Raw genomic sequence first — 15,530 nt, forward strand, 5'->3', positions numbered from 1 at the left:
GTCTATGTACCCCAACAGTGCATAGAAACTGATGGCAGGTCCAACAAACACACAGATTCAGTGGTGAAAGACAACACCAACAGGAAGGATGGCTAGCACTGCTATGAAAAGCAGGCCCTGATCACTGTCCGAGCATACCTACTGCATGTTGACAAGAAGCCCAAGTGTACTTACCATGTTTGAGCATCAAGACAAAAGCATGGGCAAGAAAGCAAGAGGGTATGTCACACATGAGCAGTGACTCTGCCCAACAATAAAATGTGGTCTGCCATCTATTTCAGAGACTTAAGTATACATTAGAAGTAAAGATTACTCCCAGTAATACATATTCAATAAAATATACCTTTGGTTACTTTTAAATCTAATGTGCATAATTCTCTATCATGGCAGAGGGCAAAAATTTCCATTAGATTATACCAGAATATTTTGTATCATAGTTTTATAGCTTTATTTCACACATTATCATGAATATCTATCTTATATCCTCTTAGAAATAATGTTATGTTATTCATTTAAACTATATAAATACCTTTAGTGAGATGTATGAATATTCAGTTTTCTATGTTCATTATGTGCTTTATTAAATGTATAATTAATAATTGATGAAAATCAAAGGTAATTTAGTTTTCAAAATTATATTTTTTACTTTCCTGAATGCTACAATTTCTATAACTCACTGAATTATGCAACTGATATAAATGTGTGGTATATATCAGGAGCTCAAACTTAGGCAAACCCAATTTGTTTTTCATTTGAAGCAAAGAAAATAATCAGAGTTGGGGAGCCATATTCAGCTTTTAAGACAGGTAGTAGTCATTTGTTCTTTGGAGATATTGATACATTTTTGGCATAAATGAAAGAGACAAATAGACTAATTATAATGAAATAGCTGCTATTTTCTATCTATGCAGATGCTTCTCTTTCTAACTTTAAAATTATTCACATCCTCCTGGGACAGGGCAACAATTAGGCTGACAGAATAGGTTGGAAACAAAAGGTAAGGATAGAATAATACTATATAGAGAAGTACTGGATAAAACAGCAACTCTGGCCAGATGGAAAAATAAGTATCAATAAAGGACATGAGAACTGAGTCTCTTTAGTGTTTAAAGTATTCTTTTTGTCTGTTGGAGCTACTCTCTTGAAAACATGAAGCCTGACTGTTTTGTTATCTTCTGAACTCATTTTAAGTTGTTCACAACACATTTTTTGCACAATGTGTCTTTACTTTCAATCACATCATGTCTATTTAATGAATTTTGAATTACAAAAATGCATGCTTGCTGATAAACATACTTCTGATTGTGTCATCAACCCTAGCTGGGGCTTCAGAAGTAGGAGGATGTGACAGGAGATTTGGTCAGTTTCTATGAGTAAGTCAAAGACTGTGTCTCCCATTTTCTACCACACATTCATATTAAGAGTAGGGTCAGCAGATTCCTTCAGACTTGTGGAAGTAATTCAACTTTCCACATTATGGATGGAATTTAGAAGTAGTGAATTTGAAAACAAGCCACTGTGCAACAGCTAAATTAATCGCACTTGGTTGGCAGTTAATTGGCATCCACTAAAAGAACTGTACATTTAGGACAGCAAAAATCCAAGAATTCTGATTAATTATTTAAAATATTAAGACATTAAAAACAAACACTAAAACATCAAAAGTATTAAAAAATAAATACTAAAATATTAAAGCACTGAAAACAAATATTAGAATATACTGTGATCTCAACTTAATTTGATAAGACACTATGTAACTTTAAAACTGCCAAAGGCACTAGGAAAGGCTCAAATCCCATAAGGATCTGAAATTTTTCATATTCATAATGCAAAGAGAAATCACCCCTTCAAACCTCACCCCATTCTATCCTTCTCATCAACCCTGAATCAGGGTCACATAAGGTAGATGACCAAAGTAACGGTGTTCCTTACTCTTTCTTCCACAATCCTTGTCCAGTAAGTAGGTCAATGGCATTTTCAGTCAACAGTGAATTCAGTACACCTCTTGAATCTCCTCTGGGTTGCCATTGCCATTAAGTTCAAGATTAGATCATCATCTATTTGTAATATACTATGTTACTTCTTTCATTTATTTTCAACAAATCTTTACTGAGTGCCTATTCTGTATACTTTGCCAAAAGTTGTAGTTATAAAGAATCAAAAGCAATACCTACTTTCAAGCAACTTACTCTTGAGTAGAGGAAACTAGACACATAAAAAAAATTATTACTGGTATTATATATGTGTTTGCAAAACAGTCCTTCCAGAGAGAATGCAAGAAATTGTTCAAATTTAGTTTCCAAACATGTAATCTTTCTCCAACTTATTTTCCACTCTGAGATTAATGATTATAAAATGCAAATCCAATCCTTGCTTAAATTATTTAAGTATCTATGCATCACCTACTAGACGGAATCCAATCTGTTCCCTGTAAGTCTTTACAAGAAGTAGCAGTTGTCAAAGTGTGTTTGGGGAATCCATGGTAGGGAGGGGTGTCCCTGAGACCTTTTTAGTAGGTCTGAAAGGTCAAAATTATGTTCACGATAGTTCTAAAATCTGCCTTTTTTTCCCCTCATTCTCTCACAAACGTACAGTTGAGTTTTCCAGACACTGCATAACTTGTGGTATTGCAACAGATTGCTTGAAGCAGCAGAAAGAAGAATGCAGATGTTTCCTATGAAACCAGACAATAAAAAAATATTTGACATTGTACAACAATTCCAATTGTCTCATTAAATTTGTTTTGCTTGGGAAAATTGATTATCTTTCATAAAAATATATTATTCATGTTAGCATGTAATGAATTTAAAATTCTTGTTTTAGTTGCTTAAATATTTCTGAGCTTTAATTTCTAGTATGGCAAATATCAGTAGATGTAAATGACATAAATATAAGTACTTCAGGGGATGCCTGGGTGGCTCAGTGGTTTAGTGCCTGCCTTTGGCCCAGGGCATGATCCTGGCGTCCCGGGATCGAGTCCCACATCAGGCTGCTTCTCCCTGCAGCCTGTGGAGCCTGCTTCTCCCTCTGCCTAGGTCTCTGCCTCTCTCTCTCTGTGTCTCTCATGAATAAAAAAATAAAATCTTAAAATATATATATATATATATATATATATATATATATATATATATATATATATTTCAGGATTCTCAATAATTTTTAAGAACACAAAGAGGTCCTGAGGCCAAAAGGTTTGAGAACTGCTACAATAAAGCATTCCAAGTTACAGGCTGGCCTTGTCTCATACTGTTGTTCGCACTTACTTGGTGCTTCAATCAAAGCAAGACTTTCCATTTTCCAGAATCTATCATGCTGTCTCCTCCCTCCCATCACAGACCTTGTGCTAATCTTCAACTGCTTCCAGTAGCTTCCCACCTTGCAGCATCCCGCACAGAAAAGGAACTCAGGCAGAATGAGGATGAGGCAGGGGTGTGGGCATGCATACACACAAAGGCACGGAAGAAAATTCATGTTAGGTGGCAGTGTACTGTTCTGTTGCTCTTCCTTCAATGTTATGCTCAAATATCCTTCTTGGAAGCCCACTGAAGTCCTACGGCTACCCCAAAACATCCTCTCTTGTCACTCTACTTTCATGGGATCCTCTGTTAATAATTTCATTAACACACATGTTGCTACTTTAATTATTATTATTTGTTTATAATGAAAATTATTCCAGAATATAGAGGGTTTTTTTCCCTCTTCTGATTCCAAATGGCATCTCAAAGTTTCTGGGCTTCCGAAACATTTGAATAGGTATTTCTAAAATCTAGGAAGCACATATAAGTGTAGGTTTTGCCAACATTTTATGAAATCTTCACAGAAACATTTCTACTAATCTTAGTGTTCACTTCACTTTATGATACTAGTTTACAAGTCTGTCCCTCAATGGGATGTTATATCTATGAGCACAGAAAACAAGACAAGCTTATTACATGAGGGAGGTAATATAGCATTTTAGAAATGATTGTCCCTTGAATCCCCAAACTCACTGAGGTAATCAGATAAAAGCTCCTTTGACTGCCACTTTCAGAATCATATTGATTCTGCCATATTGCTGGTCTCTAAGAGTAGTTATGGCAATGTTCTGGGATATTCAAATGGCTCTGGAAGGTTTCTTCTAAAAAATATCTCTCCTAGAATAGGAAGTCCTTTTAGATTAAGGAAAGAGTTTCTGGGAAAATTAAGCTTATCAGTCAGTCATGTCTTAGAGTGAGTTACTTTAATCTTTTAATCAAATTGCTTTTGCTTTAACAGCTTAGGTACAGATTACAGTGCTCTGGGTCATCCTGTCCTCCTAAGCTTCGTGTATACTCGCAGGCTATAAGGTAGTGAAGCAAAAATGAACTCTAGTCCTCTCTAGTTGAACACACTTGCCGATCACAACAAAAATTGACTCCACTGGGGCCTCCAATCTGCTGATCCTATCAAATTTGTCTTCTTCATCTTCCCCATCTTATCCTTTATTCCCTTTTTTAAATAAATTCTGTGGTTCATTATAATTTCCCTATGTTGAATCTAACCTCCTTTGCCTCCCCCCAACTTCCCATTATCCTCAACTAGCAAAAGAATTCAGAATTTAGTTTGAATCCAAGTATTTGTCTACTCCACTCCTGTCCTCGAGTGTCTGAACTAGAGAAAAACAAATAAACATGCTGTTTCTTTTTACTTTTATGGTATAAAACCATAAGTGAACCCTCTAAATTTACAGGCAACAATTCTCCATTTCCCTGCTGGACATTTCCCCATTTTCTGAGTTGACTATTCAGCACCTTCTTTGCCTCAAAGATCAACGCAGCTTTAATCTTCTTCATTCTTAGCTTTTACCCTTCTTTCTTTATTCATTGGGAGAACAGAAGCAATTAGAAGAAAGTATGTTCTTCCAACACCAAATCTAACAACCTACTTGCCTCTGTGATACATATTTTGTCTCCCCTTCTGTTACAATTCCTCTACTTGAATCCTAGTCTTTCCCTCCTATTCAAGACTTCCCTCCTGAAAATTCTTCTATCTCCTCTGCATTGGCAGTTTTCACCCTTACTACTAAATCACTGTTACTAGCATATAACATTCTGTGATACCTAAGGTTTAAAAAAATGTTCTTGACTCGACTCCCCCTTGGAGCTCTGATTCTTTTCTCTGCTATGCAATAAAACTCCTATAGCAGCTGTCTTTACCCACTGTCTTCACTTCTTCCCTCTCTTTTCTCTCCCCAGACTTCCCCGGTCAAGTATTTGTTCTCACAAGTGCTATAAAACAGTTCTAACAGAGACCCTTGGGTGGCTCGGTGGTTGAGCATCTGCCTTCAGCTCAGTGTGATCCCAGAGTCCCTGGATTGAGTCCTGCATCGGGCTCCCCACAGGGAGCCTGTTTCTCCCTCTGCCTGTGTCTCTGCCTCTCTCTCTCTCTCTCTCTCTCTCTCTCTCTGTGTGTGTCTCTCGTGAATAAATAAAATCTTTAAAAAAAAAAAAACCGTTCCAGCAAGTCACTCATCACCACCCTGTTATCAAATCCAATGGTCAGTTCTCAGGCCTTATCTTAACTTGCACAGTTGATCACTCCTCCCCCTGTGAAATAGTTTCTACACTCCTTCATATTCTCATGTTTCTCTCCTGTATAACTGGCCACTCCTTGGGCTGATATGATTGGATTCTCTTTTTTTTTTTACCCTAAAATAAATATTCCAGTGCCCAACCCTCAGATGTTTGCTCTTTCCACTGTCTACTCACTCCCTAGGTGATTTCCTTTATTCCCAGTGGCTAATGACTTCCAAATTTATTTTTATGTTTATAAACTTTCCTATAAACTTCAGACATCTGTATCCAATTGTCAACTCACTTTTTCTTCTGTCTCAGTGTTTAGTGGGTATTTTTATACTTGATATAAACAAAACAGAACTCTTGATTCTTCCATTCCCATGTCTCTAGCCCTCATTTCAGCAAATTTCACCACCATTCACTTACTCTTTCTCATAAACACTTGGGAGTTATTACTGATTCTTATGCGTCCTCCAGAAACTGGGTATCTTATATGTGCCCATCCAGATTTATTCTCATCCTTTCTTTTCTATAAAAAATTTTATTGGGCAGCCCCGGTGACCCAGCGGTTTAGTGCTGCCTTCAGCCCAGGGCGTGATCCTGGAGACCCGGGATCGAGTCCCGCATCGGGTTCCCTGAATGGAGCCTGCTTCTCCCTCTGGCTGTTTCTGCCTCTCTCTGTGTGTGTCTCTCATGAATAGATAAATTAAAAAAAATCTTTAAAAATTTTTATTAAAGAAATATTTTATATTTGTATTTTTTATTTTGGTAAGAACACCTAAGATCTACCCTTTTGATAAAATTTTAAGTGCACAATACAGCACTTTTAACTATAGGTCCCATGTTATACACCAGATCCCTAGAACTTCCCACTGCAGTTCCAAATGAATTTGAGCTTTGGCTTTCCCATTTCTGAAAAAAAAAAAAAAAGACTGTTGGAATTTTGATAGGGATTTCACTGAATCCATAGATCACTTTGAGTAGTACAGATATTTTAATATTAAATCTTTCAATCTATTGACATGGCATGTCTTTCCACTTATTTGTGTCTTTAAATTCTTTCATCAATGTTTTGTAGTTTTCATTGTACAAGTCTTTTACCTCCTTGGTTAAATTTATTCTTAAGCATTTTATTCTTTTTGGTGCTAATGTAAATGGGATTTCTTTTCTTTTTTGAAAAAAAATTATTTATTTATCTGAGAGAGAGAAGGTGTGAGTAGAAGGGAGGAGGCAGAGGGAGAGGGAGAAGCAGACTCCCCACTGAACAGGAAGCCTGACCAACTGACCAACGAGGCCGGATTCCAAAACCCCAATATCATGACCTGAGTCAAAGGCAGACACTTAACTAACTGAGCCACCCAGGTTCCCCTAAATGGGATTATTTCTTTAATTTCTTTTTTTGAATAGTTGTTAATTGTTAGTATCCTGATAGCAAATACAACAAACTAGGAATAGAAGAAATTGGCTTCAACATAATAAAGGCCATATATGAAAGTCCCACAGCTAACATCATACTCAATGGTGAAAAACTAAAAGATTTTCCTCTAAATCAGGAAAATGGCAAGGATGCACACTTTAGACACTTTGATTCAGCATAGGACTAGAACTCTTAGAGAAATTAGGTAAGAAAAAAGGAAATAAAAGGCAACCAAATTGGTTAGGAAGTAAAATGATCTGTTTGTAAATGACATGATCTAATATATGGAAAATTCTTCAAAAAAGATTTTATTACTTATTCATGAGAGACACAGAGAGACAGGCAGAGACATAAACAGAGGGTGAAGCAGGGAGCCCAATGTTAGACTCCATCCCAAGATGGGCATCCCAAATGCCCCTAGTGGAAAATTCTAAAGACTAAATTCTAAAGACTCCACACATACTGCCTCTGTCTCAGTCTCTGCCTCTCTCACATACATACACTTTTAAAACAAATACATTCAGGGACACCTGAGTGGCTCAGTGGTTGAGCATCTGCCTTCAGCTCAGGTTGTGATCCTGGGGTCCCGGAATCGAATCCCACATTGGGCTCCCTGCAGGGAGCCTGCTTCCTCCTCTGCCTATATCTCTGCCTCTGTGTGTGTGTGTGTGTGTGTGTCTCATGAATAAATAAATAAAATCTTTAAAAAAATAAAACGAATACATTCAGTGAAGTTACAGGATACAAAATCCTACCCTCTCCACATTACTCAGTGGGAAGTACCTGCAGGCAAGCAGAAAGAGGAGAATAAATTTGGAGAATTTGTTTCCCTGGCTCTCTCTTTATGGGTTCATAGAGGGATGGCTAATGATAGCTCCTTTCAGGTCATACTCTCCACATCGCTCTATCTCAGGTTTTTGACAACTGCTCTCTCCCCTTCCCACCTTTAGGCTTAGGGGGTATAATATCTTCCTGTTCATAAATAGCCCTGAGGTCCTGATCCTTCCCTTGTGGTTTCCCTACAGGCTTCTCTCACCTTTGTAAAAAGCTCACTTACTGAACTGCTTCAGATTGTTCAAATGATATGTATTTCTTGCCAGTGGCCTGACTAATTTCCCTCACATTCACATTCAACTAATCAGTAAATGCTGTAAATTCCATAAATCATATTCCAAAACTAACCAATTTTCACCACCTGCGTTATTCACCCTAGTTTAAGCCACCTTAATTTCTCACCTACATTACAACGACAGTTGAGTGCTTCTGCTCTCTCTTCCCACTCCATTCTATTCTCACAGTAGCCAGTAATATCTTTTTAAAAAGATAATGCCATTATACTGCTCACAAGCTTCTAAAGGCTTTCCGGTATGCATAAAATGAAATAAACATGAAAATTCTTTATTATGTTCAGCAAGTCTGATCTTCAGTTGGCCTTTGATTCTTCCAGTCCTATTGCTGACACTCTCCCTAATGCTTACTGATCCTGTTTCAGCCACAGTGGCCTCCTTGAAGTTCCATAAGCATTCATATTATACTATTTTATTTATTTTTATGCTACGATTTTATAGCATTTGCACTCAAGTGTCATTCTATAGAGAATGTTATCTTAGATATTTGCATGTTCCATTTATCTTTGCATTCAGCCCTCTATTAAATATCATCCCATAAAAAAAAGACTTTCCCTGTATGCACTTTCTAAAATAACAACAGGCAGTCTATATCTTACACACCTTTATTTCTTTTCATAATATTCATCACTGCCTCATATGATGTATCTAAGTATTGACTGTCTATTGTCACTTTTTTTCTGCTATATTATATACTTCATGAGTGGAGGAATTACCACTTTTTTTTTAAATAATTTTTTTTTATTTTTTTATTTATTTTTGATAGTCACAGAGAGAGAGAGAGAGGCAGAGACATAGGCAGAGGGAGAAGCAGGCCCCATGCATCGGGAGCCCGACGTGGGATTCGATCCGGGGTCTCCAGGATCGCGCCCTGGGCCAAAGGCAGGCGCCAAACCGCTGCGCCACCCAGGGATCCCGGAATTACCACTTTTATTCACCACTTGTAATATTGGGACCTAGAACATTGCATTATGCATTGAAGTTCTAATAAATTTTTGGTGAATGAATAGGAGTGGACATAAACCAAAGGGATCAGTTAAATTAAAAGCAAACTTAAGGGCAGCCCGGGTGGCCCAGCCGTTTAGCGCCGCCTTTGGCCAGGGTGTGATCCTGGAGACCCGGGATCGAGTCACGCGTCAGGCTCCCTGAATGGAGCCTGCTTCTGCCTGTGCCTGTACCTCTCTCTCTGTGTGTCTCTCATGAATAAATAAATAAAATCTTAAAAAAAAGCAAACATAAATGAAAAGCCAATACATAGTCAAAGTTCGCTTAATGAGCATAGAAAAAAAGTCAGATGAATACAATAGCATCAGGTTAAAATGACCTGATCCAACCTCTAACACTGGAACTGTTCCTTGTAACAGTACAAGGCATTTCCAAAACAAGTTAATAAGGTTTCCTCCCCTGGACATTGCCAGGATGGGCATACTAGGGTTTGATGCTCTAGTTTTCCTGTTTTTGTGCTCCACGGCCAAGCAAGACCCCTTGCTTATCTCTTTAAAAAAACCTACTATGCAATACATCAAACTTAGAAATACATCACACTTAGAAAAGGGCATATAAATGTATATGCCAGGCAATAAATAGTATATGTGCTGCTGAAGCGAGCACATGTGCTGCCGAAGCGAGCACTGCCAGGCAATAAATAATAAAAAAAGAATAACAACATACCTATATTTGGGGCAAGACATAAATATTACCAAGAATTTTTTAATTTTATTTATTTATGATAGTCACAGAGAGAGAGAGAGAGAGAGAGAGAGAGAGAGAGAGAGAGAGAGGCAGAGACACAGGCAGAGGGAGAAGCAGGCTCCATGCACCGAGAGCCCGACGTGGGATTCGATCCTGGGTCTCCAGGATCGGGCCCTGGGCCAAAGACAGGTGCCAAACTGCTGCAGCACGCAGGGATCCCTACCAAGAATTTTTGAAGCTCCCTCTCTACCAGATTTTAACTTCCTCCGTCCTGTAAAGGTAATGATTACTCTGAAGTTTGAGTTAATTATGGCCTTGCCTTTTAAAATCGTTTTATTCAAAGGGTTGCAGAAGGGGAGGTGGGTGGGGGAATGGGGTAACCGATGGATGGGTAATGAGGAGGGCACTTATATGTTGGCAAATCGAACTTCAAAAAAATATTTTTAAGATGTAAAAAATAAAAAAATAAAAAATTTTTAATATGAAAACTATAAAGATCTGCACAAAAATGAAATTACTGACTATTCTTTCACTTGTGTTTCCATTCACCATTCTGTTTTTAAGATTCATCCATGTTGATGTATTTAATTCATTAATCCTCATTTTTGTATATTATTCCATTATAAGGAAGATATGCTGATTTATTTATGCACCTTACTGTTGATGGGCTTTCAGGTGGTTCTCAGGTTGTTGTGCTACTCTTTACAAATGGCTGTGAGTATTCTTTTATGTGTCCTTCCATTACTACCACCTTGGAACCATTCTCTTTCTTTAGAAGACTTTATACTTCTATGTTTAATCAATTTTGCATTGATCTTGCAATTGCTCTGAGGGAACTCTTGTTTTCCTCATTCCAGCATTCTTAGCGGTTTAAAGTAGCCCTTCAAAAATTTACTGACATTACCTTAGATAATTCACTTGGAGAATCTCTGAACTTAACAGAGCAGTGCCAATTAATTGTCTCTGAAGAGTTTTCTTTCCTAAAAGGCCCCCAAGAAGCCTCTGAAATCTTTTGGGAGATATTTAAAATATTTTGATAGTTCTATGACATCACAAAAGAAAGCTTTCTTTCATTAAATTGTGTTGATGTTCCCTAAGTATCCTAAATTGAATTAACCCCTGTGGTAGAAAAAGAAAAAGGCTGTACTTCTATCTCAAATTGGTGAAGCAGTGACTAATTTCAATGTCTACTTTAAATTGACCAGTTGATTTCAGCCTTGATTACACTGAGGGACTAAATTACTCTTCTCACTAAGAAAGTGTGCCAGATGTAACAAATAAATGTACAGGACACACGGTTACATTTGCATGTTAGATAAAAAATGAGTATTTTTTGGTAGAAGTATGTCCAACTCAATATTAGGGATCTACTCATACTAAAAAGTATTGTTTAAATCTAAAATGGGGGATCCCTGGGTGGTGCAGCGGTTTGGCGCCTGCCTTTGGCCCAGGGCGCGATCCTGAAGGCCCGGGATCGAATCCCACGTCGGGCTCCCGGTGCATGGAGCCTGCTTCTCCCTCTGCCTGTGTCTGTGCCTCTGTGTGTGTGTGTGTGTGTGTGACTATCATAAATAAATAAAAAAATAAAATAAAAAATAAAATAAAATAAATCTAAAATGCAATTAACTAGGCAATGTGTATTTTATTTCTGACATCTCTACCAATTAGAGCTGTCAAGGTTTCCCTAAGGCTATCTGATTTCCTTAAGACATTTTTTAGATATCATAAACTCACTAGCTGTGGGGACCTTAGCAATCTTTCATTGTGTTTGCATATCCATTTCGTACTGTACAGTACCTTCAAGCGAAGCACCGAGAGTCTCCGATAACAGCTGTGCCCAAGAAGTATCAACTTTTGCTGATGGTTCTCTAAGAATGTTTTCCAAAGTGCAACATGTTCCCATCTTCAAAAGAACAGAATGTACAGCGGCCAACAAGTGTAAGACAGTTCCGGGGTGGGGCTGAGCGCCTGGAAAAGTCTGAGCAGTCCTGAGATACCGCGAGATGCTAGAAGGGAAAAAGTCTTGTGAACCTCACCAGCTCCCATACTTCCAATTGCCTCAGCCGGCTAAGCACCCCTTCCATTTTCCTACTGCGTTGGCGTCTTGCTGCTTGCCCCAGCCAATTTTCTCTGGTCTGTCCGGAGCCCGGCCAGGCCCGCTCTCCTCCCCAGACTTCTGGGGGCTTTTTCCCACTCCAGACCGGCTACAGCAAGCATCATTTTAAAATGTCTGACAACGAGAGCAGCGCAGATAGCCCACAAAGAAGCCTGCTGAATAGCCCTGAGGAGCAGTCCGAAATGGACGCCAGGAGAGAGACCTCTTCAGACACGGAGCTGAGCTTGAATTTGCCCAGAGATGGCGGCATCCTCAGCCAGGTCGGCCCAGAAAACGAAGGCACAGACGCAGACGTTTCGGGTGAATACATCGACTTTGAAAGCACGGAAGATTCTGACCAATTCTTCGTCTGTGAGGAAAACCTGTCCCCTTACCGCCCACAAGGAGAGGAGGCGCGAGGCGCGGAAGCGGAGGAGAGAGGAGCGGCAGAAGAACAGCCTCAGGTACAGTGCAATGAGGCTAATTATGATCAGTATTTATCAGATGAGGACCGGGCCCTGGAGGAGTGGGTGACCTCCGAAACATCTACCCTGCCCCGCCCTCGCTGGCAAATCGTTTCCGCTCTTCGAGAGCGGCAGCTGGGTTCCAGTGCCCGCTTCGTATATGAGGCCTGTGGGGCAAGGCTGTTTGTGCAGCGTTTCCACCTGCTCCATGAGCTTGAAGGCCACCATGGTTGTGTCAATACTGTGCACTTTAATCAGCGTGGCACCTGGCTGGCCAGTAGCAGCGACGACCTTAAAGTGATAGTGTGGGACTGGGTGCGTAATCACCCAGTACTGGAGTTTATGAGTGGCCACAAAAATAATGTCTTTCAAGCCAAGTTCCTTCCCAATTGTGGTGATTCCACCTTGGCGATGTGTGCCCGTGATGGGCAGGTACGCATAGCGGAGCTATCTGCTATACCACACTGTAAGAATACTAAGCGCGTGGCCCAGCATAGGGGAGCCTCCCACAAGCTGGCTCTGGAGCCAGACTCCCCTTTTAAGTTCCTAACTTCGGGCGAAGACGCAGTTGTTTTCGCCATTGACCTCAGACAAGGCCGGCCAGCTTCCAGAGTGGTGGTAACCAAAGAGAGGGAGAAGAAAGTGGGGCTGTATACAATCCATGTGAATCCTGCCAATACTTACCAGTTTGCAGTGGGAGGAAGAGATGAGTTCATAAGAATTTATGACCAGAGGAAGATTGATGAGAATGAGAATAATGGGGTACTCAAGAAATTCTGTCCCCATCACCTAGTCAATTGTGAGTCCAAAGCAAACATCACCTGCCTGGTGTACAGCCATGATGGCACAGAGCTCCTGGCCAGTTATAATGATGAAGATATTTATCTCTTCAACTCCTCTGATGGAGATGGAGCCCAGTATGTTAAGAAATACAAGGGGCACAGAAATAATGCCACGATCAAAGGCGTCAATTTCTATGGCCCCAGAAGTGAGTTTGTGGTGAGTGGCAGTGATTGTGGCCACATCTTCCTCTGGGAAAAATCATCCTGCCAGATCGTTCAGTTCATGGAGGGGGACAAGGGAGGCACCATAAACTGTCTTGAACCCCATCCTTACCTACCTGTGATGGCGACCAGTGGCCTTGATCATAATGCCAAGATCTGGGCACCCACAGCTGAAGCTACCACTGAGCTGACTGGGTTAAAGAATATGATTAAGAGAAACAAGCAAGAACGGGATGAAGATCGCATGCACCACACCGACCTTTTTGACAGCCACATGCTTTGGTTCCTGATGCGTCACCTAACACAGAGAGGTCATCACCAGCGCCAGAGAGCTCCTGGAGTTGGAGTCATGGATGCAGAGTCGGATGAGTCTTCCACTACTTCCAGTTCATCTGAGGAGGAAGAGAACCAAGACCATGTGCAGTGCCTGCCGTCCTGAATGCCTCAAGCATGTTCCAGCTAGCTGTCACTTCAGTAGGCTGGACTTTAAGTTTAAAATTCAGTTTCACTAATAAGTTTGTTTTTGTCTTCTATCTAGTTTCCATAATAAAAACTATCTCTTCCATCTCTTTACTCTCCCCTCTTTTACATTCTTCCTCTCCCATTCCTTTCCTCTCCCTTGGTTTCTTTACTCCTCTCTCTTTACCCATTATATCTCTGTAAGACAATATGTAAGGTTTCTTTATTTGGTGTTTTTTTTTAACCTCTTTTCATTTATTTTACATAGGGGAAAAAATCCATTTTCCTATGGCTCAGCTCTTATAGCTGACTTCTAAAGGTTTCTAGTTCTGGTGAAAAAAAAATTAATAGCCTTATTGAATCTTTTCATTTCTGACACCCTGAAAACTATCACCTTTTTTTCATCTTTAGCAGTTTAAAGTTAATTTCTTTAATTGACTTGAAAATTTCAGAAATGTGTTTATTCTTTAAAAGTAAAGTAAAGTAAAATAAATCAAACCATGGTCTTGTTCCTTGAATGTGGACACTTGGCCATACACACACACCCACGCACACACAGACTCTCTCTCTCACTGCCTCTCAAAAGGAAAAGAAGGGAAGGGGTGCATAATACCAACAGGATAATTCATGCTTCTTGAATAATTAGATTGTTGACATTTTCTGAATTCGTATATTAATATTGATTAATTTGGGCAGACAGAGACTGGTAAAAATTAAACCACTCTCAATTCTCTTGAAGTTTCATGGCAAGAACTCACAGGACTGCCTTCCAGGAAGTCCTCTCAGGAATATAGGAATTCCTAATATTTGAGAAAATATATTTGAACTGACTTTAAGAATGGCTTAGTGTTGCAATAAAGAGTTGTTTATCCTTCTAGATAACTGATAGCATTGGAAAAAATCCCCATTAGACATCCATGTATTGCTAAAAATTCTCTTCACCTGCTTATAAAAGGTTGAATTAGTTTTAAAAAAACTTTGTTTTAAACCGTATTTAATGTAAATTTTGTGTGCTGGATGTTCAGTTCGTGTACAAAAATAATACTCATTTTTGTCACTTGTGTAAGTGAATGCAGAGGATTTCCCTTACTCCAATACCCCTGCTTTCCTTTGATAATACTCCTTAAAGTGGGTATTATCTCTAGCACCTTGAGAGCAAGTTGAGACATTTACTTAATGAAATTAGGCTTTGGAATGGAAAATAACTTGACCAAATTTCCTGTTCACTGAGATTCAAAGTCAGCAAAAACTGCCTGGGAATCTGGGAGGCTAGGGCAGCCCCTACCAAGGCCTGCTGTTAGGAAATAACCTAAAGGCCCAAAGGAACCCAATGAGTCTGAACTAAGCACTGTGGTTTAAAACAGGACATAAAAAGCACAAAATTATAAACTTGCACCTAAGTTTGGGGCAACCCTGCACAGTTGGGTGAGATGTATACTAGCAACAGCAACAAAACATTGAAAAAACACTTTTGGAATTTCTAGTGACACTGGGTGGCAGTGAGAACAATGACAAGAGCAGATTAATTATCCAAGTTTTTTTTCACCTGCTGTTTGGAAGCAGTTCTGAGTGGGAGGGTGGAGGAGGGAAGTGGGGGGGCAGGGTGGAGGTAGAGGTGGTACTGTGAACTGAAACTGCTTCAGAATTCCCTGCATGCTTCTGAAATTTTATTTTATTTTATTTTTTGAGATTTACTTCATTTAGATAAAGTGGGTGCATAAGCAGGGCGGGAGGGGTG

The 15,530-nt window shown here is 39.5% G+C and overlaps 1 protein-coding gene across 1 annotated transcript in view; it reads left to right on the top strand.

The window, feature by feature from the left end:
- Window positions 1–13,772, top strand: part of LOC129517848 (DDB1- and CUL4-associated factor 8-like) — a 96,652-nt gene extending 82,880 nt beyond the window's left edge. The window contains exons 2-3 of the mRNA XM_055337993.1: window positions 4,255–4,325; window positions 11,834–13,772. Of these exons, the coding sequence (XP_055193968.1) occupies window positions 4,255–4,325; window positions 11,834–13,772 (2,010 nt within the window). The remainder of the gene's footprint in view (window positions 1–4,254; window positions 4,326–11,833) is intronic.
- The last annotated feature ends 1,758 nt before the right edge of the window (window positions 13,773–15,530 follow it).

This window comes from Nyctereutes procyonoides, unplaced genomic scaffold (genome assembly GCF_905146905.1).
Source record: "Nyctereutes procyonoides isolate TBG_1078 unplaced genomic scaffold, NYPRO_anot_genome, whole genome shotgun sequence".
NCBI lineage: Eukaryota > Metazoa > Chordata > Mammalia > Carnivora > Canidae > Nyctereutes > Nyctereutes procyonoides.